The sequence below is a fragment of the Crocodylus siamensis genome, chromosome 3, assembly GCF_052110815.1.
Source record: "Crocodylus siamensis isolate JL-2025a chromosome 3, ASM5211081v1, whole genome shotgun sequence".
Classification (NCBI taxonomy): domain Eukaryota; kingdom Metazoa; phylum Chordata; order Crocodylia; family Crocodylidae; genus Crocodylus; species Crocodylus siamensis.
Window position 1 is genome coordinate 218,240,132 of NC_143397.1, and position 26,742 is coordinate 218,266,873.

General features: G+C 40.3%; 1 protein-coding gene across 2 annotated transcripts in view; it reads left to right on the forward strand.

The window, feature by feature from the left end:
• INTS8 (integrator complex subunit 8) overlaps positions 1-26,742 on the forward strand; it is a 49,355-nt gene that overhangs the window by 1,879 nt on the left and 20,734 nt on the right. For both annotated transcript variants that reach the window (XM_090040364.1, XM_090040365.1), the window contains exons 2-20: positions 1,313-1,487; positions 3,074-3,214; positions 4,463-4,534; positions 6,371-6,422; positions 7,407-7,589; positions 8,830-8,937; positions 12,003-12,158; positions 12,702-12,802; positions 13,381-13,522; positions 14,584-14,654; positions 15,650-15,825; positions 16,771-16,904; positions 18,408-18,518; positions 19,934-20,135; positions 21,281-21,402; positions 22,486-22,670; positions 24,252-24,285; positions 25,391-25,447; positions 25,552-25,613. In XM_090040364.1, coding sequence (XP_089896490.1) covers positions 1,313-1,487; positions 3,074-3,214; positions 4,463-4,534; positions 6,371-6,422; positions 7,407-7,589; positions 8,830-8,937; positions 12,003-12,158; positions 12,702-12,802; positions 13,381-13,522; positions 14,584-14,654; positions 15,650-15,825; positions 16,771-16,904; positions 18,408-18,518; positions 19,934-20,135; positions 21,281-21,402; positions 22,486-22,670; positions 24,252-24,285; positions 25,391-25,447; positions 25,552-25,613 — 2,284 coding nt within the window. The remainder of the gene's footprint in view (positions 1-1,312; positions 1,488-3,073; positions 3,215-4,462; positions 4,535-6,370; positions 6,423-7,406; positions 7,590-8,829; positions 8,938-12,002; positions 12,159-12,701; positions 12,803-13,380; positions 13,523-14,583; positions 14,655-15,649; positions 15,826-16,770; positions 16,905-18,407; positions 18,519-19,933; positions 20,136-21,280; positions 21,403-22,485; positions 22,671-24,251; positions 24,286-25,390; positions 25,448-25,551; positions 25,614-26,742) is intronic.

Genomic DNA, 26,742 nt, shown 5'->3' on the forward strand with positions numbered 1-26,742 from the left:
GCATGGCCCTTTGCCCAGGACCTCTTGAGCATATAGTGATAACATTTTATAAAAGCAGGACATGAGCTGTCAGGGTTCCCCTGCTTTACCCGTGGTAGGTTAGAGAGTTAGGTTTACGTGCGTCAAAATTGAGGGGAGTCTTATGCAGAGTTTAGATCATGGTTGTAGAGGTGCACTGATACATCGGCCAAATTATTGCATCAGTACCGATTATAAAGAAAACTGGCTCTATCGGTTATTGGGAGGATGGGGCCAATAATTTGGCTGATAAATGCCCATGCTGCACTCGGGCAGCAAGGAACACAGTATGGAAAGGTGCCTCCAGCTGGTAAGTCCATGTGGTGCGAGGGGAGGGGAGGGGAGGGGAGGGGCATGGCGGTGAGGGGGGGGGACAGGGGAAAGCACTGCTTAGAGAGGGCCAGGGGGGCAGAGCCATGGCTTGTGTGTTGGGGCAGCTCCTGCTGCTGCTTGCATCCGGGGTGGGGAGGGCGTGTGCCCCCCAGATCTGTGCGGCAGGCTCTTCGTGGCAGGGGCTGGGCTCGGAGCAGGCACCGGCAGCACTGGGATGATGCTGCATCCACCCCAGATTTCACTGCCACTTTGCTCCCAGTGTCACCATTGTGAGGTGCAGCCCTGGCTCTTCTTGGTGCGTGGGTGGAGGCAGGGCACTGAGCTGGGGCTGTACCAGGCAGCTGGCAGCAGCAACGCTGGGAGTGGAGCAGTGGTGAAATTTGGGGGGGATGCAGCATCCTCCCAGCGCCATAGGTGCCTGTTCCGACCCCAGCCCCTGCCAAGAATAGTCCCACGCATCCCTGGCTATAGCCCACCCCACCACACATCTGGAAGCACATATGCCTGCCCTCCCCGCCCCCCAAAAAATCTAGCGGTGCACCCCTAGATGGTTGGATAGGGATCTGCCTCAGACAGGGGTTTGGACTAGATGACTTCCCTTCCAGCCCTATTCTCTATGACCTTAAATTCTATAGCTATGATATAGAAGCTTTAATAAGAGCTTGAAGGCATTCACTTCTGTTCAAAATCAATATTTAATCCGTTTCTTTCCCTGCTGTTACCTGACTGAGGATAGACTGTGGGCTCAAACTACGTGGAAATGTTCTCATTTGGTGGCTCAGTTCAGTACAAAACTCTACTCAATTAGATGAAGGCTTCAAGAAAAAAATACTACCAAAAAGCCTGCTTTCTGTACATCATTCACAGATGAAATTTCAGTATGCTGTATTTTGTGTCTTTCTCTAAAAATGAAGTTTAAAAAATGGTTGTTTTTGTTGTGGTTTTTTTTTCTGTTTTTTAGATCCATCCCCTGTTCAACTGATTATCCAGTTCTTGGAACAAGCTTCCAAACCTTCACTGAATGAACAGAACCAGGTTCAGCCGCCCCCTGATAACAAGAGAAACCGTATTTTAAAACTTCTTGCGCTTAAAGTTGCTGCACATTTAAAATGGGACTTGGATATACTAGAGAGAAGGTACTGCCTGTACATTTCAAGCTGAAGTATTACACTGACACTGGTTTAGCCTTTTGGCCCTGCAAACCAAGCAAATAGTGTGGACTGGTCTGTGGGTCAAAAGTGAGGTCAGTGCATGGGTTTGAGCCCTGCTCTGCCTGGGTCTGGTTCTGTAGGACTGATGTAATGCACAAGGCCATGGTGTCTGGCAATTTGGTCTAGAAATTTAGCAGCAGCGGAGTAGAAATTAACACTACCACTGGTCTGCCATCAAACTTTTGAGGCTGTGGGGACCCTGGTGAGCCTCATGATGCTGCACTGTGGGCCAGATATGGCCCATGGGATGAGAGTTGAGCGCTCTTGAACTGACATAACGGTGCAAATTTTTCTATATTTTAACATGCTGGTGATGGGCTCTACCCTTTGTTTCACCTGTGTCTTGTTTTAAAGTGCTTCAGAGGAGAGGTGTCTGAGTTGATTCCAGTATAGCGGTTTTATCTTTTGTGAGCATGTAAAATACAAGCCTTGATGAAAAAAAACCTATGTCTGTAAAGAGGATGAATATAGTGCCTTTAAAATGAATTAACATTGCTCTCTTTTTAAATAATCGCTAGCAAAACTGTTGTATCAAGATGTGCATGTGATTTATCTAAGTAACTTTTCAGTCTTATTCTTGAAAACCTTTTTCTTTCTCCACCTTACCTTTGTTTCATTTGTCTTCTACTGAACTGTAAGCTTTCCAGAGTTTTTAAATTCTCATAATTTTTAGTTCTGAAGAATCCAATAATTTAACTGAAAAAGTCTAAGACCCGCATTCTTTGGAAAGCTGCATAGAAACTTACTACATTTAAATGTAATTTGGAGCATATAATTTTCTTCAGAACCAATTTTATGAAGCGGGGTGGGTGCTCTTACGTATGTATTTTTAGTTATTCTCTTTTCTCACTAATCTCTGGTGCTTGAATGCTTGCTTACGTATTTTTCTAAATGTGCAGTCAGAGTAAGTTGCTTCAGTCCTCTCCTAAAGGACAGTGTATTCTTTAATATATTTATCAGAAATCTGAGAGTTGATGAGCAGGAAGTGGTCAGTTATTTGGACATCAGACTTTCTGTAAGGCAAAGTTGGAATTGCAGCTACCTTTAAAATCCTAGAGCAGTGTTTCCCAACCTTTTCCAGCCCAAGTCACACTTACATCAATAAAGTTTTTCCGCAGCACACCTTTTAAGGCATTCCCCATCCTCATACCTATTGAGCTCATTGCTGTGGCATACCTATTGAGCTCATTGCCGTGGCAAAATTCCATGGCACAAAAGTATGCTGTCAGAAATGAACAGGTGTGCCTTGGCACACTGGTTGGGAAACGCTATCCTAGAGTGCTGCTTTCCTGTCTTCTCAAGATAACTATACTGTTTCAGAAGACTGAAACTTCAGTTGTAATAATGTCTATTGTCATTCAGTTGCATATCTTTCAGGTTGTCTTGAATCGGGAGCAACCCCTTTGTCTTTAATGTGTATTAGTATGTGCAGTTGCTTAGGATACAAACTAGAAGCAAAACTTTTACGTGACTTGTACGATCCTATTTTTTTGTCCCCTCCTTTTTTTCAGCTTGTCAGTTCCTGTGCTGAATATGCTGCTGAATGAACTTCTGTGCATTAGCAAAGTTCCTCCAGGAACTAAACATGTAGACGTGGACCTGTCCAGCTTACCCCCAACCACTGCAATGGCTATACTGCTGTACAACAGATGGTAAACTACCTTTCTTGGTTAGGTTACTGTGATAGCTCTAGTATAAATGGAAATATTTGCTTAATTATTAGGACTTTAATAGTGGTACCAGATTAGGTGTTAAAAGAAAAGCTGAACTTGTTTGTTCTGATGGGTATCCCAATATATAGTGTTGGCTAAAAATTTTAAAACTTTACCTTTCACTTTTATGTTATATATTCAGATGAGAGAGAAACTTGACATCATCTGTAACTGTAAATATAAAGGTAAATGTATAGCCTGTGTCCAGCTGGTAAGTCTGTTGTGGGGGCAAGGGGTGGTGGGAAGGAAGGGTTGTTGGGGTGGGGGGCATAGATCAAGACCCCTGTGGTGAGAGAGGGAGTGGAGAAGTGGCTGGGGCAGGCACTGCCCATCTGGGATGGAGCCATGGCTTGTTCGGGGGGCACAGGGAGGGAGGGTGGCTCCTGCCACTGTGCACACCTCAGGAGGGTGTGAGGGGGCATGCACCCCCAGATCTGTGCGCGGGGTGAGGGCAGACTGCCATGACGAACTGATGTTAGGCCAGGGCTGCGCTTGGGACAGTGGCACTGGGAGTGGGGCTACAGTGAATTTTGGGGGTGGCTGCAAACCACCCCCTCCTGCCTGTAGCTCTCCTCCCAGTGCGGCCCTGGCCCCAGCCTGCAGCAGCAGCCTACCCTCACTTTGCAAACAGATCTGGGGGATACAACCCCCCCCCCAATGCCTTCTTGAGGTGCATGCAGCAGTGGGAGCCACCTTCCATCCCCGTGCCTCCCAAACAAGCCACAGCATTGCCCCATGCCCTGCCCCAGCCCCACTCGCTCCCTTACCACTGGGGCTCCCGCACCATGCCCCTTCCCTCCCCCATCCTTTACCCCACAACAGACTTACCAGCCAGATGCTTCTCTCTGCGTTCCTGGCTACCTGCATGCTGTGCTGCAGCTGTATGCATGCATGGGGCACATACCAGTGATGTTATTGGCTATATCAGCCAAAAAAAAGCCAATTGCTGATGCTATCAATTTTCTTTATATCGGTGTCAGTCTATGGGACCCATGCACCTCTACATAGAAATGATGATTGCGCCTGAATTAAATGTCTTAATTTGCCCTACCATTCAGAGCGTGTACAAATTTGTTGAGTTTTTAGAAAAACAAAAATTCATAAGTATTTTTAAGCTGTGCATATATCATGCTAATGAGACCAGGTAGTGATTTTTCACTTAACTTTTTATTTTTTATTTTTCTTTAGGGCTATAAGGACCATTGTCCAAAGCAGTTTTCCTGTAAAACTAGTGAAACCTGGTCCACCTCAATTAAACATGTAAGTCAGCAAGTAATCTTTTGAGTGTTATTGTCATCACATTGAGCATTGTATGGCTTAGAAACTGAATATTCATCTTGACTAAGTCACATTATGATCTGCACCTCTTTAAAACTGTTAACATACTCATAGGTTCGTAGATTGTAGAGTCAGAAGGAATCACAAAGGATCATCGTGTCCGACCCCCTACCCCTAGCAGGAAAGAGGACTGAGGTCAAATGATGCCAGCTCGGTGACTATCATGTCTCCTCTTGAAGACCTCCAAGTTAGGTGATAGTACCACTGCTCTTGGAAGCCCATTCCAGATTCTGGCCACCCTTACTGTAAAACAGTTCTTCCTAATGTCTAACCTGAATCTGCTCTCCACTAGTTTGCACCCATTATTCATAGTTACTCCTAGGGGTGGTCTGGTAAATAGTGCACCTCATAGTTATTGCTGAAAGCATAAAATAAATTCACTCAGAATAAGTCTTAAATAAAACTATTTTTGGTGTCAGATATATTTTAAGTATCACAATATGCATAGCTTTATAATAAGTTTGATAAAATATGAAAGTAGGAATTTCTTTGGCCAGAAGGCATAATCTTTAGTCTTGTTTATGTTGGGTATTTTTTTTTCAAGTCCTGGATTTATCCTAAGTTGGATAAATGTTTTGAGTTATGCTGTTCCAGCCTCTATGACTGAACTATGGGATCCTTCCTCTGCCAGGGTGGAATTCTTTTAAAATGTATTTTGTACAATACTTCATTGTACAGTGTTTTATAGTTTAAGTATCAGAATCCAAGTTGCTTTGAGCAAGCTGTTGTTTTGTTTTTTTAAACTACCTCCTGTAAATCCCTGTGTATGTGTTCCTAAAATATTTTGTCAGATGTATTCACAGTATAACTTTTAGACTTCCCGCATTTTTCCCTGTTTGTTAAAAGAGTTCCCTAAGTTAATTCTTAAGAAAGATGAGTAAGTCTCTGGAGCTATCTGCTCTTATCTGACACCTAGGTGGGCCCTACATTAGAAGTTTCTGAATGGAAAAACAAACTGTTAATATACCTGTGATTCTAAAATTACCAGAAATAATTGGGCTTTTAATGAATCATGAAGGGGTGACATTTAATTTCTTCAGGGTTTGGTTTGTAGTGGGACATTTACGATTGATAAAAATATTTTATAGGTGTACATATAGATTTTTTACTCTGAATTTCCACATATTAGGGCCTATTCTTAACCTGATCTCTCTCTTTCATATTGTACTAAAGAGAATATTAAACTTAAGTGAATCTGTGAAATTATTCTTGTAGTTATAGTAAGATGGAGTGCTAAGGTTCTGGCCCTTGACAGATGTGCTGTTTGGAGCTTTCTAAAATGCTTTACAATATTCCACACAGCAAACATACAGACATTCACAGCTGAATTACTTCAGAAATGGCTAAAGTGCCTCAGAAATGATCCTCAAAAATGAAGAACATCTTTGAAACACTTCCTGAAGCAGCTCTCTGCTCCAGCAGAGTGTAACATGGGGTTGCTTGGTCCTCCAGAATCCCACGGTGCTTTACTCTGTTCTCCCCCTGCGTTGCCAGAGGATTGAACAACCTACTAGTATGTCCCTTGGCTTGAGACACCACTGCTGCAACAGTTTTTGAAGCACAATGGTAGGGGAGCATGGAGGCTGGCCATAAGGCCGTATGTCACTGGAGCACTTCAAGTGTATGTCTGTCCAGGACTGCTGAAAGTTTTGCCACAAGGGTAGAATCCAGTGCCTATGCACTGTCTTACTGACTGGGGCTAGAACTTGTTACTTTACCATCAGGATTTTGACTTGCCATCTCAAAATTATTTTCTAGAATGAACCAGATACAACAGGAAAAGGAACTAACAGAAAATATTTTGAAAGTGGTGAGTATTTTTCTTTTAATTTTTGTTTAGATTTTGGATATAGATGTGAGTAGACAGAAGGATTTAACCCTCTGATATGCATTATAATATATATGCAGTGTGCTAACTTCACTTTTTTTTATTAAACATCACATGGTTAAAAGCACATTCACTTTTGTCATTGTTTCCTTTTTTTGCTTTTATAATTTATATTGGTATCTCTCTTCTTTGGGAAATGTAAGAAATTTGCATTTCATAATAGAAACACATTTTTGTTAGTGTATTTTTGGCATCACACAGATTGAGTAGACATCTGGGCAATAAACTATTTGAAGAGGGAAATTACATTCTTATATACAAGACAAAAAACTTTGCATTAGTATGTTGAACTTCTTCCTATAATTGTTTTCATTATTTCCTTCAAGGGTGCAAAATTCATGTAAAACTTCTATAAACTTTCTTAGAATTTAGGAGAAAAACAAATGCTGTAATTTTAAAAATTCAAATGGAAAAAGTTTTCTAGATAAAATATTTATCTAGGTTCTAATAGTCCAGTCACATTAATAACTTGTTAATGAACTGGAAATTAAAGTGGTAGGACTAAAACCAGGAAGTGAAACTAACATAAAAGAAATGGGTAAGGTTTTTTTTTTTTTTCCCCCCACAGTGCTTACTGAATGACACCTAAAAATTTAACAGCATCTGTGTGAAAAAGTAAAGAACTACTCCTTTGTTCTGTGCACCAAAAAGTATCAGTGACTTAAATGAAAGTTTTGAATGCACAAGGAGTGTACCATCAGAATCTACCTATTATTCAGTCTGGTATCTTTTAAGGCCTAAAGTTTACTCGGGCATTGCAGAATGTAGCCAATGGTGATGATTTGTGATTACATTTTAGGAAGATAATGCAAGTAAGGGATGTGTGCACTTTTCATAGGTAATTTTAAACCCAATAGGAAAGCTTAAAATAGAGAATTATTTGTGTGTGTATTTGATCTGTTGTAGTTGAAAGAGCAGGCTGCTGATTCCATCCTAGTACTTGAAGCAGCACTTAAATTAAACAAAGATCTGTATGTCCACACTATAAGAACTCTGGATTTATTAGCCATGGAGCCTGGTATGGTGAATGGGGAAACCGAGAGTTCCACAGCTGGTTTGAAAATCAGTGCTGAAGAAATACAGTGCCAGGTATGTGGCATGTTTCAACCTATAACACTTCTACTATATTTTTTTCTTACAAAATGTCACAAGAGTATCATTTTGCTGCATGTTATTCTTCTGTTGAGATTTCTTTTGTCCCTTGTTTAATCCATATACAATTATTACTTGAATTTCTTTTTAAATAAAACACATTGAATTTTTTTTTTTTTTTTTTTTTTTTTTTTTTTTTTTTTTACTACTTGTACTGTTGCTCGTGGGTTCCTTCAGAAACTCTGATTGCTCTTGTAAGAAAAGAAAAGGGGATCATCCTTGATACCAATACAGGCATACCTCGTTTTATTGCGCTTCGCTTTATTGCGCTTTGCAGATATTGCATGTTTTACAAATTGAAGGTTTGTGGCAACCCTGCGTCGAACAAGTCTATCGGTGCCATTTTTCCAACAGCATTTGCTCACTTCGGGTCTCGGTGTCACATTTTGGTAATTTTCTCAATATTTCAAACTTTTTCATTATTATTATATTTTTTTATGGTGATCTGTGATCTTTAAGAGGACTGACTCCAATTTTGAAAGAAGTTCTACTGTGGGTAAAATGCTATCAAACAGCATCGTATGCTACAGAGAAATCTTTCGTGAAAGGAAGAGTCAATTGATGCGGTAAACTTCATTGTTGTCTTATTTTAAAAAACTGCCACAGCCACCCCAGCCTTCAGCAACCACCACCCTGACCAGTCAGCAGCCATCAACATCGAGGCAAGACCCTCCACCAGCAAAAAGATTACGATTCGCTGAAGGCTCAGATGATGGTTAGCATTTTTTAACAATAAAGTATTTTTTAATTAAGGTATGTACATTTTTTTTTTTTTTTTAGACATCATGCTATTTCACACTTAATATACTACAGTATAGTGTAAACATAACTTTTATATGCACTGGGAAACCAAAAAAATTTGTGTGACTCGCTTTATTGCAATATTCACTTCATTGCGGTGGTCTGGAACCAAACCCGCAATATCTCCGAGGTATGCCTGTATAGGAAATTATCAGTCCTACTACTTTTGCTACCAGACATGCTGGAAGTTTAACATTCTCTGCTGCAAATGGAGGATGCAGAATTTTCCTACTACATAAATCAAGCAACTGGGAATAATTTAAAATACCTTTGTAAATAACAATAAATATTCTAGTTTGTTAAATTGAAATGTATTTTGTAAGAGTTCTAAATTGTTTATAATGCCTGTTATCTTTTTTAAAAATTATTATTTCAGGTCTGTTATGATTTGGGTGCAGTCTACTTTCAACAGGGTTCTACAAATTCAACCATTTATGAAAATGCCAAGGAAAAATTCTTTAGAACCAAAGAATTGATTTCAAAGGTAAGTTTGCTTATACGCTGTGATCAAATATTATGTATCTAGAAGTTAAAACTTCTTGAAAGCCAGCACACCAAACGTAATCTTTAGTTAGTTATTGTGGGCAGATGACCTCTAAAACACAGCCATCACAATATTTAAACTCTCTTTTCAGCAGTGCTTCTCATTTTCTTAAAGCTAAGCAAATGGTCTCCCAGATGTAAGCCCTTCAGTATTCACTTGCTCAAAGACTATAAAAATGAGCACTATGTAAATACCTGCAGAGACTTTCCTCCTCATTCCCACTATAAATGCATACAATCATGTACTTGACTAAAGAATCAGTGGCATGTTGTTTGCCTGCTGATAAATGATTTTGAGTGTCTACAGTGTCATATAGAATTACCTAAGCTAGCTTTTTGAGGGAGGTGAGAAACTGATTATGTGCTTAGTACAGAAGAAACACTATGATTATGAGTCTGTACTGCTTTTGGCACCCGTGGTATCATGACTTTCTGCATGGATTTCATTGTGCTGTGTAGACATACCCTGAGATTACTTTACTTTTCCAAATGTTGGTCATTTTCTGGGTGAACAGAAGATTAAACATCTTTCCGATTCTAGTACTTTGTTCCCTGCTGCAGTAAGCTTCTGGCTTTTTTAAACTCAAAAATCAAACAATATATTTCTTTAGAGGGTGCTTCTTCAAAATGAGCATGTGTAAGCCAAAAGAAAAGTCCAGATATTTTCTTCTATCAAGTCTGACTTCTCTATAAAATAGAGTAGTTTTGCTTGTTGATTTACTCTTCTTTAGAATATAACCTCTATCTAGCTGTGTGTGATTGCACATATTGAGTGAACCCTGAGCTTATGGGGGAAAATAGATGACCTGCAGAATGATCTGATTTAGCAATGAACAGTAATACAGTGTAACCTCATAAATCCAGAATTATCAAAAATCTGCCCCCCTCCTCCCCCCCGTTCCAGGACTAGCCACTGCTTCCCCCTGCCCTCCCAAATCTTGAGGACGAAGCTTGCTGCCGCTGCGATTCACCACGCTGCACTGCCGTTCCACGTGTGGCCGTTGCTCCAGGACTGACCATCTCTATCCCCCTCCCCTGCTCCACGACCAGCCACTGAGCTGGTTTAAAAAATCCAGTATTTTCAAATTTCCAGCAAGTGTTTGGTCCTGAGTGTGCTGGATTTTTGAGGTTATACCAGGGGTTGTCAACTTTGGGTGGTACTTTGAAAGATCCCAAGGGGTGCACATTGGTGAGTGGGAACAGAGTGCTGCCATCCCGCGCTACCGCCTCTCAGGAACTGGACTGGCCAAAGAAGCTCCGATCAGCTGGCCAGACATGGGGGAGAAGTTTGCATGTGATGGCCGCCGCCGTACCCCACACTGCCTCTCTGTGCCGTCACCCCTCACCCCCGTTCTGCACCTGGCTCTTGCTTCTCTTCTCCCCACCCTGCCACCCCTGCTCCTCGACCAGCCGCTGGGGGTACACTGCTCAAAAAAAGGTTGAAAACCCCTGGGTTATATTGTACTGTAACTGTATTGTCCAGTGGGAGCTGTTTGCTGAAGATTTCTTCTCAATTCAAAATAATTCCTTGTTGTAAGCTCCAGTGAAGGTTTTAAAATGTTTTGTTTTACTGGCTTTTATTAGGATAAGTCCTGTGCTTTCCCAGTTCCCATTATGTCTGTTAGTGGACAAAAAATATCCTCTTAGTCTGTCTGCCTGCAGCACCAAATATTCTGAGGATTGTTTGGTGTTTTGCATATTGCAGCTGAAAAGGTGACAGGGAATTCATAAGCAAATGTCCATCTTATCTGAACCCTTCTGTTTTGTTTGGAGTGTTGAATTAATTCTGGAAAAAGATCGTAACATCTTGGGAACAGAGTTTTGGATCTTTTTTTTCAGTATGTTGCTGTATAAGTTCTTTATACTCGCATCGTTTAATCCTACGTTCTCCAGATGCCTGCCTGTCAAGCAAACGTGTCTTCAAAAAGAAATAGGAATGTTTTTTTGGTCATGTTAGGTGGGCCTAGTTAAAGTAACTCTGACATGTTTGGCATTCATAGGGACATACGAAACTATCACTGGAAGGACTTTCTGGGTCACTGAATCCAGTTCCTACTATGACATAACCTTTCATGTAATTTTTCTTTTTTTTTTTTTTTAAAAAAAAAAAGGAGAAACAGGTTGTTAAATACTTTTGAATGTGTTCAGCTACTATCTCTTGCCTATTTTATTCAGAAGTTGTATTTAACACAGACAGTGTACGCATGAGCTCGCCCTCTGGTAGTAACTTGGCTATGTAGCACATTCTGTATTGTGTTACTGACCCAATATGTTAGTCTATATACATAAGAAAGATAAACAAAAAGAGGAAATGTGTGAGATCTGGCTTTGTTACTTTCATAGATATTGGAGTTCTTGCAGTTTTCATTTTTTTTAAAATTTTAATGTATAAACATAGGGTACCATTAATTTAGGATGTGAATTATGTATGAGTACAGTAATACAAAATACCCATTCTGCTATTGAATGTTTATCAGTTGTTGTTAATTTAAATTTGGCCCAAATTTTAATATGGTAAGTTCAGTATTTCTTTGGGTCTTATTTTTTTAAGTTTCCATATTTACAATGGGGAGGCCAACCTTTTTGGCAGCAATACCACAAATTGGCCCCACACCCTCCCTAAGTGCCACTCTAAATTCCCTTTTCCTGCCTGATCTGCTGCTCTGCTTTCTACTCCCCACCTGATCTGCTGCTGTGCTGCCTGTCCTCTCACTGATCTGCTATGTGCCCATGCCATTCGTGGCACCGCTGCTGAAGGCTGGCCATCCCTCTTCCAAAAACTCTTCTCTGTAAACATGAATGCAAATATGAAATAAAGTGAAACCTACCTTCTGTTGTCTAAGCTTGGAGTAAAGTTTAAATGGATACAAATTTAACTGAAACTTTGGAAGTCTTTCCTTTTCAGTGGTTATCAGTAGAAATGTGTGGGGCTCAACACTACTTGGGATTAAGCCCATAATTCATTAAGACAAAGTAGCTAAAACATGATGCACTTTTATTTTACAGATTTCTTCTTCTTCACTTCATTGCACCATAGATGAGAAGAGGTTAGCTGGGTACTGTCAAGCTTGTGGAGTTCTTACAGCATCTTCTGATAATGCATCACAGCAGTCAACTCCTTACAGTCAAATCCATAGCTGTATGAAATCTGGCAACTATCAGGTAGAATACTAGAAAATCACCTTGGAGTTTTATGAATGCACATTCAATAAGCTGAAATGGTGAATTCAGCTGTGGAGCTTTTTTGAGAACGAGTTGACTACTATGTGTAACCCTATTTTTTTTTTTTATTGATGTAAATTTTATATTGACATCTATTGGCTTTGAGTAATCCAAAAAAGCCCCAGCCAGTTAATGCCTAAGATTTGTTAGGGTAATAAAAGAAACAGTACACAAGACTACTAATAATGGGGTGGTTTGCAAAAAAGATGCATAGGTTTTCTTCCAGATCCTGTGCCTCACTTGGTTGCGGAAAGAGGAACTTCAGTTCTGCGTGCTTTCATTTCTTCAGCTGTACAACATGTATGACTTCTTCTTCCTTATTAGTTAGTTAAAGCACAACTCTTTCGTAGTCTTTCTGAAGTCTTACATGGGCACGAATTACTTGTACAAATGTTTGACTACTTAGTAGGTAGACATTAGGTATGCAAAAATATGCATCCGCTTATTTTTGAGAGAGTACTCTAATTGTGTGTTATATTCCAGGAGCTAGTGAAGATCTTCCTTGAAGATAACTTAACTCTCAGTTTACCTATTCAGTTCAGACACTCAGTGCTGAGAGAACTCTTCCAAAAAGCTCAACAAGGGTAAGACATTCTCACTTGAATGAAATATCATTGCTTTTTAGTTTCAGTGTATTAGTTATGTCTGAAATCATTTGACGTAATTAGCTGGGAGAAAGGTCATGATTTGATTTTCTTTTAAACTGAAATTCTGTTGCAAAATCAACTCTGTGTACATATATCACTATGATCATAAAGGACAGAATTCCTCATCCCTGTTACATTTTTGTATGTGAGGACATCAGTGGAAAGGGAAAAAGGAATAGCTATTGTAACAGCAGAATTGTCACACCTATTTTCTTCCCCCTTCATTAATTGTAACTAGTCTGTAAAGGCCTTGTAAAAATTTTCCTCAAAGCTGCAGCCAGGGTTGAACCCAACTAGGCAAACCATTTAAAAACAGTGGTACTAGAGGAGATGTGGCACTTTTCAGGAATTTTGACAGCAGTCTTAATCTGACTGAGGTCCAGATTACTACTCGGAATACAAATACTCTCTGAGTGGAGTTGGAGAGTTCTGTGCTTAAAATATCAGATCTCACCGGGAACCCTACCTTCATATGTCTCAAAGTTCTGTAATCTTTCCCTATTTCGTTTATGCAGGAATGATGCTCTGGATGAAATTTGTTTTAAAGTCTGTGCATGCAACACTGTTTGTGATGTAATGCAGGGTCGAATGATTGACATTCAGTTCAACCAGCTGTTCCTTAAACCCAACAAAGAAAAAATAGATTTTCTTCTTGAGGTAAGAAATGATTGACTTTGGCCTGCAAATAACTGGTAACCTAAAAGTCTGCTTTGTGCATTATTATTTTTGCAAGAAACACCCTAAGATTTCTAAATTTAGAAAAAACTATTCTTTCCTCTATTTTTGAGCTTTCTTTGTGCATTTTGAGAGCACTTTTTGTGTAAACAGTTTCACTTCTATCACATACACAAGGGCAATTTAAAGTGCATTTCTTGAGACATAACATTGGAGCTGCTGATATTTCCAGTAGGTGGTGGCATGTGTGTTTTTCCTTCAGTTAATTTGTGGGGTATTTTTCTTCTTTTAAATTTTACAGAATTATCCTGGATAATAGGCCCAGAAAGAGCAGTTGTGGGAAGAAGGTATCTCGTCCTCCAAAACCTCTTCAGTAGGCTATGGGGAGAGAAGGAACAGATGGGGAGAACAGTTCAGGTTTCTCCCACTGGTCTTTTAATAGGGTGAAAACAGAAGTAGAGAGATGGCTGAGACTGGGTTTCTTTCTGTACTGTTCTGTAGGACTCAAACAGGAACAGCCAGGATATCTTTCCTCTGACAAACTTTTGTAATAAGCCATGTAAAATATCCCCTAGGTCCAGCTTGCCATCTGCTAAAGTGGATGAAGAGAACAACAAGGACTTGACCCATAGGGGTGGAGAAAATTGTGGGAGTTGAGGGACCTGTCGGCTTCCCAATAAGGCCAGTTGGAAGCTGAGAAGAAATATAGCTGGAGATCACTCTCAACCTCTCCTTCTATCCTTACTGAGGAGCTGACTTTTCATCTCCTGAGCCAGTAGAGATTAGTGAGGGTGCAAGGTGAAATAATCTCTTTCCTTTTTATACGCAGGATTAAATACTAGTTCTCATCTTCTGTGATTTTTTTTTTTTTTCCTCCTGTATTTACTGTATTTGGAGGGTGGCTATACTAGCTGGTTTTCTTCCCCCAGATGAGTGGCATTTGTATATAGTGATCAAAACTTGTGGAAAATGTACAAAATGTGTAACCAGTTGAAAAAGGCATTCCTATTGAAGCTTAATGATTTAATTCTCATTCTTCCTAGGTGTGTTCAAGGTCAATACATTTAGAACATGCTTCAGAATCTTCACAAAGAAAAATGGCAGCTTTTCTCAGGTAAGTACCTGGCATTAGACTACTTGGCCTTTACAGCGCCTAGCTTGTAAAACAGAATGTTTAACTCTTCATGAATTAGCCAAGAAACTAGATTTTTTTTTTCCATCCATCTCTTGCATACCTCTCAAAATCATTTTCCCCTACTCTCCTCCTCCTTCCCATCCTTATTTTCTCACTACTTTTTTCAAAGTTCTGAGTCCCATCCTTTCTGGCCAAATAAACTTGGATGTGGCCCATTCCAGAAATCATGAATGTAGTTTTGCAACACCTACCAGAGTTATTACAGGGAAATGCCCTACACTGCTCCCTTGAAGGCTGCATAGGTTTCTTCCTTAGCCTGTTAAGACATTGCTGCAGCCAAAACAAAAGATGAATCAAATTCTCTATCAACTTATTGCGCAACTGCTGGGTCTGCCCAAAAGCTATGCATGTTAAATCCTATTAAAAAAATCAGAAACATTCCACACATCTCCATCAAATATTAGCTCCCAAAGGAAACTGAGTTCTTGACCCAGAAGAACAGCAGTTAGCAGGCACAGTACATTTCAAGGCAGGAATTCTTTGGATGTGGTGGAATTAACCAAGCTAATTTAAGTAGAAGCTGGGATTAATACATCTACTGTAAACACATTTGTGCTAGCTGAAGAATTGGGTGACGTACATTCTGTTCCTGTCTGCACTGCAAACCGTCCAAGAGAGATGTTGGATAAGTATGTTGTGGTGTTACTGCCTTGATTCCCTATCAACTACAAATATCAAGATGATGTTCAGGAGATAGACTTATTAATATCTCTGCAGTGATTGAATGGGTCCATGGAAAGCCCTGTAAATAAATGACCAATTAGTACATTTTCCACAAAATTGAATCTCATTCAAATCTTTACCTGCAGGTGAAGCAAATATAGACAGTTACTAAAAATGTCATATGCAAGCAGTAAAAATAAGAACTTTATACTAGTTGACCTTCTAATGGATATCTTTTTAAACTTGCTCAGGAATTTGTGTTTGGGTTTGGAGGATCTTCAGCTTGTCTTTATGATTTCTTCTCATGAGCTCTTCATAACGCTCCTGAAAGATGATGAACGGAAGCTGCTCATTGACCAGATGAGGAAAAGGTCCCCTCGAATCAATCTGTGCACCAAACCTGTGACTTCATTTTATGATATCCCAGGTCAGTTTCATAGAGTTCTAATAAAGGAGCACACAGTTGGAAGGGACCTCTTTAATCATAGAGTGCCTTCTTCTCGATCGCAGGCACTTTGTCTTGTAGTTCCCTTTGTTAACTTATTAAGCTCCATCTTAAAAACAGTTAGGTTTTTTTTTTTCTACTACTTTGGTTGGAATGCTGTTCCAGAGCCACTTCTCTAATGATTAGGACCTTCTGATCTCCTGCATAAATTTACTTCTGGCTGACTTTTTTTTGTAGCGCTTTTGTGGTAGGTGGGTAGTCTGTGAACTTAAATGTTTCTTCTCTTTCCCTGGTATTTGCTGTTGATAACTATATTAAAGGAGCAATTGCATCATACTGCTGTCAGTTTCTGTTTTGCTAAACATACCAAGCTCTTCTGGTCCCATGTGTGATAGGTTTGCCATTTCCCTCATCAGTCTCACCACTGTCTGGTGTTTTGGCACTGATACTTTTCTGTCTTTTCTAAAAGTACCTCTCCTGATTATGTAATAGGATCATAGCAGCTTTTTAACAGCTACTGTGGCCAGGTAGTGTAGCAAGAGTCACCTTCTCCTTAGGTGTTCTCAGCTGATGAGCTCCTAGTGAATAAAGTTTTATTGTTGTTTCCATGTGCATGACATTCTTCAGTTTCATTCCAGGGTAGTACACACAGAGTCTTTGGCTTGGGAGGGAAAAATGGGAAGCCCTGGCTTATGGGACATTGTAGGGAGCCATTTTATTTGAAGGGTGATAGGGAAGTGACATGGAAAGGTGAAGAAGGGAAATAGAGAAAAATAAGGAGCCCCTGGTGTGAACTAGATGCTCGGTTCACAGGAGAAGCAAAACATGGGATCCCCGAGTGGATTGTGTTCTTAAATTTTGTCTGTGTGCCAAAGGACTTGTATAACAGGTAAATAAAACTGCAGAACTCCCCATCTTTCATGCTAGCATCAGCAAGTGTCAGTATTGGCCAGCTGGAACATCAGCTTATATTATCAATGGATCCTTGGAGGATTCGTCAGATTTTAATTGAGTTACATGGCATGACTTCGGAACGCCAGTTCTGGACGGTTTCTTGCAAGGTAATGTACTTCATGACAGCTGAGAGGACACAGTAAGCTCCTTTTATGGGGTAATGTAATTAGTAATTGGAGGAGGGGGGACTAGCTGTCATAATTATTGAGTTCTCATTGTTGCTCTGCTACAAACGTGCAGTTTGATCTTACGTAACTTGTTTGACTTCCATGTCCATCTTCCCTGTCTTCATGATGATGTTGATAAGGCATGCATCTAAGAACTCATATTGTTAAAAAATTCTCTAAGTTCAGAGAATTATTGCATTTCCCCTCTCCCCCTCCACATTATGCTTGTTACTTGCCTCGCTGAATTAGAATTTTTTTTCAGTATGTAACTGGCTGTAAGATGTAGTCTTTAGTGTTGGTACCAGGTTTTCTGTTGTTGCTTTAAGCATGATGCCTAAAGAAATACCAATTTGTATGCTCTTGGCTTAAATTCCTGAAATTTACTAATAGTCATTAGTAAAAGAATGGGGGCCATCTACTGGAATTAGCAGCATGTAGTTAACTTGTGGAACTTGTTGCCACAGACGGATGCAGAGGCAGATAGTATAACCTTATTCAAAAAAGGGGTTAGAGCAGTGGTTCTCAACCTTTTTATACTTGAGGCACCTCTCATTGGACTCGAGGCACAGACATGATCTCCTCCATAACTTGTGAATTGAGCACACCCATTTTCAAAAGCTAATTTATAGATTACAGTGCTTACTTCCTTGTGGAGGAGCCTGGCAATAGAAATGGGGGCTCATCCAGGCAGAGAAAAGCGTGAGCCTGCAGTTATCTGCTTAGTTTATCTGTTTATCTTGTGACACCTCACTTACATTCTTGTATCTCACAGCACCCTTCAAAAGATCTGGCAATACCCCAGGGTGCCCTGGCACCCTGGCTGAGAATCGCTGGGTTAAACAGCTTTATGGAGGATGGGTCAATCGAGAGCTATTAAATGGAATAGTCAGGGGTGTTTCCTCTGATTATCCCTAAACCAGTTATGGTTGATGCCAAGGACGGTATGACAGGGAATGGATTACATTAGATATGCCGTGTACATATACTCTCCCTCCTAAAGCATCTACTATTTGCCACCGTGGGAGCCAGGGTACTTGGGTAGATGGACCATTGGTCTAAGCCAGTATGGCATTTTTATGTTATATAAAGAGTTTCCTAAACTGTCAAGCTAACCTGAAGAGTTAAGGGCATTTTTCTTTTGAGCTCTTAAATATTCTGTTGAAGCTTCATGTAGGGAATGTAGGGATTCCTTATATATTTTCTTGTGGTAACTACTACTAATGCATCTACTTGTATGGGAAATCCCCTGCAAATTTATCTGTATAATGATATTTTTTCTGGATGCAAAGACTAATTTATTTTTTTTAAAAAATCCCAAATGTGTATGTTGAGCTGGAACTTGGTTGTGGCTTTCAGTAAGAATGTCACTAACATTTATAAGTGGCCTGATAGTTCCAAAAAGTCTTCCTGTTTTGAGTTACGTTTAACACATTTTTCTCTTAGTGGGAAGTACCAAATGTTTATGGCAACGTTATCTTAGGAATTAAGGACAATTTGACCAGAGATTTGGTTTACATCCTGATGGCAAAAGGGTTACACTGCAGTGCAATTAAGGTGAGCAAATCATATAGGCACTAATAAGTGCATGTTTTGATGGTTAAGGATAAAAATCATTGTCCCATAAGAACATCCTATTTTCCGGTGAGAGCTGGTTGCAGTATACTTGTTAAGCTGTTCTTTGCTTGAATATTTTACAGTACAGCAATGTATTTTATCTAATAAACACTGAAAATGGCGCTGTGCTTGGGTGCAATAAGCCTGCAATTTATCCTTTTGTAACCCACAAGAGGAAACGGAATGCTATTTTAAAGGGATATAGCTATACTGTTGTAGTAGGTTTCGGTGTAATTAGAGGGCTTTATTGTACAGGACACTTAGTACATGTTAAATCTGTGCAGTGTTAAAGTTAGAATGTGTTCTGACCAGTCACATGGTAATGTTTATTGCCATCTCTAACATGCACTGCTTACTGATCGTTGGTCCAAGTCCTGGGACCCTGTGGGGCTGTGGGCACCCAGCTTTCAACTTGATCCTAGAGGAACTTGACAAGTGAAAGAACCAGGATCCTTCCTCGTGACCTTTGTGGCTGACCTCATCCCACCTGGACTAGAGGCTTAGTACAGCAGAGGGATTCCTGGTTGATGTCACATATGAGTGAGGGCCAGAAATTGCTCATATTATCTCCCTGAAGCAGCCCAACAAGAGTTGAGCTCATATTACTTAATACAGTGTGGAGATGCGCCTCATGGGAAAAGTCATAACTTCGCTACAATACAAGTGGACTTAGCACACATTCTGCTGCTTGAACATACAGCTACTCTTGTGTTAAGTGCATTTAACAAGCTAAGAATAACTTGAAACATAGTCCTGAGCAAGCCATTTAGTATTACTTTGTCTTCCTACCTCAATAATAAAATAGAAGCAATACTCAACTTACTGGAAAGTTGTAAGGAAGAGTAAATTCATTTATGTGAAGTCTTGCTTTAGACTTACCAAAATATATTAATGATTAATGCAGTAATGTACCTAAGTTTGTTTTATGCCACAGTGCTACAGCTAGCCAAGCCTTTGGCTGTCTGTTTTACCAAATGCGTATTAGATGAAAAAACTGTTCATTGCCTTAAAGCCCCTGGCTAATGAACAACAGGATTAGAGAGCCCTAGAATGTGCCTTGAGTTTGTTTGTTTTTTTGGTACATCTTTCTGTGTAAACTTTGTTTTGCTTGAACAACTCTAGAATTCTGGTAATTTACACTGTATCACATTGATCTGAAGCTTGTTGACAATATGCAAAGGTTATGTTAAGCAATGCCAACAACCCACAACTGGCATTACATGAGCGCCAAACATTGAATCGCTAAGCAATATTTCAGTGCTCTTTTTTATGTAAACTTCATATACATTTCTTCACATAAATATGACTAAGTAGAAGTAATGATGTGTTTCTCAGTTGCTATGTTTTTATTACAGGATTTTGTCCATGCAAAGCAGCTTTTTGCTGCTTGCCTGGAGCTCGTGACAGAGTTTTCTCCAAAGCTGCGTCAGGTCATGCTGAATGAAATGCTGCTCTTGGACATTTACACTCATGAAGCAGGAGCAGGAATTTCTGGAGAACGTCCTCCCTCTGATCTGATAAGCAGAGTCCGAGGATATTTGGAAATGAGAGTACCTGGTAAGAATATTGTTGATCAGTCTCTCAGGAGGGGCTGGGGTACCGGCACACAGTAGACTGCCCAAAGGTTGCAAGTTTGAGGCTATAGCAGAAGCATTCACGGCACAGACTGTGGGGTACAGCATGGAGCTGCAGCTTGTGCAGGGAGGGGGAGAGGCATTGCCTGCCATTTGTTGCCTGCACCCCAGGAGGGCATGGGGGGTGCCCCCAGATCTGCATACAGGGTGCAGGCGAGCTGCAGGTGCGGGCTGGGGCCAAACTGGGTTCTTCCCACTGGGGGCTGAGCCGAGCTATGCTTGGGGCAGGGTGGGTAGCACTACAAGGAGGGGGAGCTAATACAAATTTTATGGTAGCTGCAGCTTTATCTTGGCTAAGTTTGATAGTGTGTGAGAGTTGAGGGAGAAACTACCTCTCCAGAAGGCAGGATGAAGCAAAAGACCAAGTCTGAAAAAGGTACTGTTGTTCTGTACTGTTAGCAAGAACCACTTTGGCAAATGACTGCTGAAAATGGTTGGCTATCATCTGACTCCTGTGAGCCTGACTTTTAAGTACTGGTTATCCAGACCTACAACTGAGGTTGCTGGTGCTCATGTTTGCTACTATAAAATAGATTCTGAGTACAGGCATACCTCGTTTTATTGCGCTTCGCTTTATTGCACTTCGCAGATATTGCGTTTTTTACAAATTTGAAGGTTTGTGGCAACCCTGCGTCGAGCAAGTCTATCGGCACCGTTTTTCCATCGGTTAGCATTTTTTAGCAATAAAGTATTTTTTAATTAAGGTATGTACATTTTTTTTTTTAGACATAATGCTATTGCACACTTAATAGACTACAGTATAGTGTAAACATAACTTTTATATGCACTGGGAAACCAAAAAATTCGTGTGACTGGCTTTATTGTGATATTCACTTTATTGCGGTGGTCTGGAACCGAACCCGCAATATCTCCGAGGTATGCCTGTAGTTTTATCCATAGAATTCCTGGTGTTAATGGTAATTAATTCCATGTTTTCCCAGCCACTTGTCATTTTATGCTGAGGGTTTGAGGGAGGGCAGCAGGGAGAAAGGGGCAGTGAGTGGGGGGATGGAATTAATTCAGTGTTAAAAGTCAGTGGGTTAACTTTTAAAAATATATATCTTCTAGATATTCCCCTTCGCCAGGTCATAGCAGAAGAATGTGTTGCCTTCTTGTTAAACTGGAGAGAGAATGAATACTTAACAATGCAAGTTCCTTTACCTCTGGTCCAGACTAATCCTTATGTGAAGGTAATTGATATTCGATCTTAAAGGGGTAAAGTGCCAAAATCTGAGTTTAATTTTTTTAAGGACCCTGTTTTTGCAAAGGCATGTCATTACCTCATTTCTTTCCTGTTTAGTTCTAACTTTAATTATGAATAAAGGAGACCTTCCAATAAACCAAATGTGTTGACATGTAGTACATGTTAAATGTATGGTACAGTTTGGTTGAGGTTCAGTAAGATTAGCCCCAAAGCTGTAAGAATAACTGAGACGAGAGACACAGCTTATAACCCACCTTACCTGGTAACTTGCTAGCAAGCTGGTTTCATGGTTATCTAACATGTGAGACATTAACGATGATCAGTTGGTTCCCTGTAGTTACAGTTGAAGCACAAATTATTTAAGTGGTACACGCAGGGAGTGTGAAGAGTTAAGAATCAGGCCTTAATTCTGTAATGTGTTTAGGGCATTTAGTTTACCTAGTGTAGGTCTCAATTTTTTGCAGTTTTTTTTAGTCATTTGACAGAGTTAAATACTGCCATGCAGTTCAAATGTATTCCATTTGAAGTTTCAAGTTTTAAGTCTATTTGGGTTTTGCAGCAACATTACATGTACTTAAAGTTAGGTTATTAAATTGGAGCAAGATGCTCACATTGTATTCTGTGCTGAAAATTTTTGCTCTGGTCCGATCTGTCCGCTCTGCAGTTCCTCTTCATATTTCTAACCTTGGTTTTTAACTTCAGATTGTGCCTTCTGATTGTTCCATATAGCAGGGATAGTGAAATGCAGCCTGTAGTATTGCAGTGTGACAGGAAAGTGTGTTTGTATCAAGAATGAAGTGTTGTTTACTGGGAACTTCAGTTTTCCTAGGATGCACTACATTATTAAAAATAAAGGTGTTAATAGTCTGATCCCTTTTACTCATGCTTGGTATAGCCTGTAGTAACTTTGCAACTTTGCTAGTTGCAAAGTTTAGTTCCCCGTTTGCTTATGAAGTACGAAGTAAGGCCTAATTAGGTCTTTAACACAAATCTCAAAAGTCCCTATTACACCTTGTTAAAATGCAGAGGAGCTCTAACCCCAGTACTTTTTTTGTTTCATCTTACATAGTTAGGACAGCTCTTGGCTGCTACATGCAAAGAACTTCCAGGGCCCAAGGAAAGTAGACGGACAGCTAAAGACCTTTGGGAAGTGGTTGTGCAGATCTGCAGTGTATCTAACCAGCACAAGCGAGGCAATGATGGTAGAGTAAGCTTAATCAAGCACAGAGAATCTACATTGGGCATTATGTATAGGTAAGTGTCCATGGATTGTTCATCTGGTTAATACCACCAGGCCATTACAACTAATCCAGTTGCTGAATGCAGGCAATTCCTGATTGGAAGACAATTCCAAATATGGAATTGAAAGACTGATTTAAAAAAAAAAAATCATCTTTGCATCTCTCAACTGCTCTTGGCAACTTCTAGGTATTGGCATTAATATGGCTTTATTGATTGTTGAATTAAGACTATTCTCAGAAAATAGACTTCAGTGGAGCGAAGAATCACCTTGTCAGTAAAAAAAACTTTTTGTTGGCTTCAGTAGGTTTCACCATTAGTCAACAAACATCTTCGAATCCAAGGGTTGGCAACCCCCAGCAAGTGTGCCAGAGTGTGACACGTGAAAGCATTTTGCTTGGTGCACGTGCCTTGGGGCAGGCCAGATCTGTGCTGCCACAACAAGGATCAGACTCTTTGCAGCTGCCCTGCCATCTACCCAGAGGCCTACGTACTCACTGCCAGCAGCAAGCCTGGCCAGGGCTCCTTGGTGCAGGGGCTTGCTGTTTCCTGGCTGCCTGCCACAGCCAGCCTGGGCTCTGCTCAGTCCTTTGCCACCTGCCATGGAGCCCAGGCTGCTTGCAACAGGCAGTGTGGAGGCTGCAAGCTGCTGCACCCAGTCAGTCTTGTTACTGGTGGTGGGTACAAGTGTCTCTGGGTGGATGGTGGGGAAAGGGCCACAGCTGTGCTGCTGCTGCTGCTGTAACAAAGATCAGGCCCCTTGCAGCTACCCTGCCATCCGCGCCAGCATTTTGTAAGTCAAGGTTGGGGTGTTTTTGGTACTGTGGCCCAAAACTGTTGCTAACCCCTGTTCTAATCTAGTTAATGCAGAGGTATCACCACTTTTCCCAACTTGAGAGGCTTTTGCAGCTAGTATGAAGTTCAAGGTTGCTTCGAGCTTCTGCTGCTCATTGGGGCCTCTAACTTAGGTCAGCCCCTCCATGTTAGAGCTTTGGAATGGTGGCACTTTAAGAACTCCGGGAACTGTTCTTTGGTAACACTTATACTAATTTAATTTATATCTAAAAAGCAGGTTGCTTTGCCTTTTTGTGCAGTTTTGGAATACATAGGCTTGCCCTTTCTTTTAAGTAGCTTTGGTGACATAATTTCTTGAAGCCAGAAGGACAGAGCCTAGTTATATTCTGAGACACTGAACCTGATATGATTATTCTTCTAATTCAGACAGTTAGGGTGGTAGCTGTGCTTTTCATGAAGATTACATGACAAGCTTTACTGGTTGAGAATTTTTTTTCCAGTAGTATAAGGGGCTACAGAGTACCTTTGTCTATGCAAGGCACCTTCTTCTCACCCTCTGTACAAATAAAAATGAGAAAAATAACTAAATAGTAGTATAACTAAAAACAAAAAAGACATTTGTGAAACTTTTAAAATGGAACAGCTCAATAGTTGTATTGGAATAGAACGTGTATGCTGAATATGCAGAGCTGTAACTGAAAATGTTCCCACCTGTAGAGTCAATCAGGCTAATTGCCTGTGTTCTTTCTAATGGATGATATTATTCTGATTCCTTATGTATGTGTTTGTATCTTTCTTTAGGAGTGAATTACTCTCTTTTATCAAAAAGCTACGGGTAAGTTAAATCATGAGCTTTAAAATCTGTTGTTTTAGTATTATATTTCACTGGACTTCATTAACCATGAAACTGTGGAAATGTAGATGCTTTGTATGGCATGTGATTTAATTAGAGATTTGCCTTGCTAGCCAGTACAAGTTGTGCTGAATTACTTTCTTGTAACTCCACCAGCTTCTAATGTTAGGGATTTTTGGATGGTGACACACAATGTGTTTACCTTGGGGCTTTTACTCCACAATTAAGTTTATACTGGTGTTCACAGCAGGCCCATGACCAGCTCACTAGAGGAAGCTGCCTGGTCATCACTGTCACTATGCCCTGCCAGTAGGAGCAGGGTAATAAAGAGCTTATTTTGTCCTGTGTAAATGGCTATCCTGGGAATGCATTGATTAGAGCTGCAAGCACATACCTGATATACTCCAGTGCACTGATACTCTTTCCTGTGGGTAACTTTATCCTGGAGCAGGGTGACTTACTCTGTTGCAAGGTTGTATGTCATGTGTCTGCTCCACTTTTGCCCACAGTAAAAGTAAATTAGTCAAGATGTGTCACATGTCTTTAGGTTTTGGTCACAGCAGGTTTTTGATAAGCTTGTACCCTAGGTACTGCATGAATCTTCTATTCTTACAAATACAGTTGAGTGAACTTGCTTTTTTCTTCCTTTCAAACCAACTTCCTCTTTCCCTTGAAGGCCTCTATGTGCTGTGTTGTGCAACACAATCTAAGCAGTTTTTGGGGTGAGAAGGTAGCTGCTGTTTGGATTACAGTGAAAACATGCACACATCAGAAGGAAATGTGTTTTATTAATTGAGAACCACAGTTTAGAGACAAATCAGCCAGAGGAGAGGCAAATATACATGATGGCCTAAAATAAAGTTTGTTTACTCAACTACTCAGGATAACATTCCCTTACTTAATGTCTTTCCACACAGCTGTTGTGAACAATTTTCTGTGTTGCAAGAGTCCTAACAAAATTATATAAAAGCCCTATGAATGTAGGAATTTTGGCAGTTCCAGAGGTTGAGGAGAAAATGGACTGTTGTGTATTTTTGTAAGTTTGTTTGTTTCTTTCTCTTTTTTTCTCTCTCTTGGTCTCTCATAGGAACCACTGGTTTTGACTACGATATTGTCCCTGTTTGTCAAGCTTCATAATGTTCGGGTGAGTATAGTATCATTACCATCGTTGTCATCCTTCCTTTTTTTTTTTTTTTTAAGTATGTGCTTGCATCTGTAACCTCTGTTGTACTGTCTTTCTCCTCTTAGGAAGACATTGTGAACGATATTGCAGCAGAGCATATTTCTATTTGGCCATCATCTATTCCCAAGTAAGATTAACTCAAGAACAATATTTTCAAATGATAAATTTGTATAGTTGATCTAATTCCAGCTATTGTACGTTAATACCTTCTGTTATGAGAAGGTGTTACTGACTCTGATGTCTGATGGGGAGCTTGGATTGTGTGTTTTTTTGTGGGGGGGGAGTTATTTTGGTTGGTTGGTTTGTTTGTTTGTTTTTGTTGGGTGTTTTTTTTTTTTTTTGCTTGCAGCTATTTACATCCCTGCTAGAGGTACAAGATACTGAGATTTGTTCGTTATAAAAAAGGAAACTGTTTTTATTTAATCATTTGGTTTGATGTCAGCTCTATGAAATGTTAAGAGTTATCTTGCCAAAATATGGCAAGTGGCAGAGAGGGTAGGGTAAATAATATTGTTAAATATCTATGTAATGTCACCTCTTGAAATAAGCTTGGATTAAATGTATGGTTTAGCTTTTGTTTTGTTAACCTCAGATACCTTATTTCCAGTAAGGTTATCTTCACTGCATAGTTATAATTTTTAAGCTCTTACAGAAGAATAATTAACACCTGGTAGCAACTGTGAAAGGCAGGGTCGGTAGGTGACATCACTCACGGGCAAGGATATGGTGTTCAGCATGCTGGTCTATCTCAGTAAAAACTATACTGCCTCCTAGGATTTTGCAGCAAGGTAGTTGACATGCATTCATTATCCTATGGTGAAAACACCCACCTCTGCCATTTAACGGAAGCATGCCCTATTTTTGTTGCCAGGTCAGAGTCTTCTAAAAGGTAGTCCTGGTGAGAGTGCTTAGGTAGATAAATCACTGAAAGCCACCACATTACATTGATGTGCCCTGAGCAGGGTCAGAAAATACTTATTTATGTCTTATTATGATACAGTGAAACCACCAGTTAGGCACCAGTGCCTTGTTCTGCTAGGCATTGCACACACAAAGGCATACCCTCAGTGCTAGAGGGCTTCATCGTAGAGCAGGTACTCATGTGGACCATTTTAATCTAGACCAGCCATAGGCGTTTTAATTCTCTCGCTATTACTGGTGGAATTTCATAGATTTCAGGGACATTAGGGCTGGAAGAGACCTCAAAGATCATTCAGTGCAGCCTCCTGCCCCAGGGGCAGGAAGTCGGCTGTGGC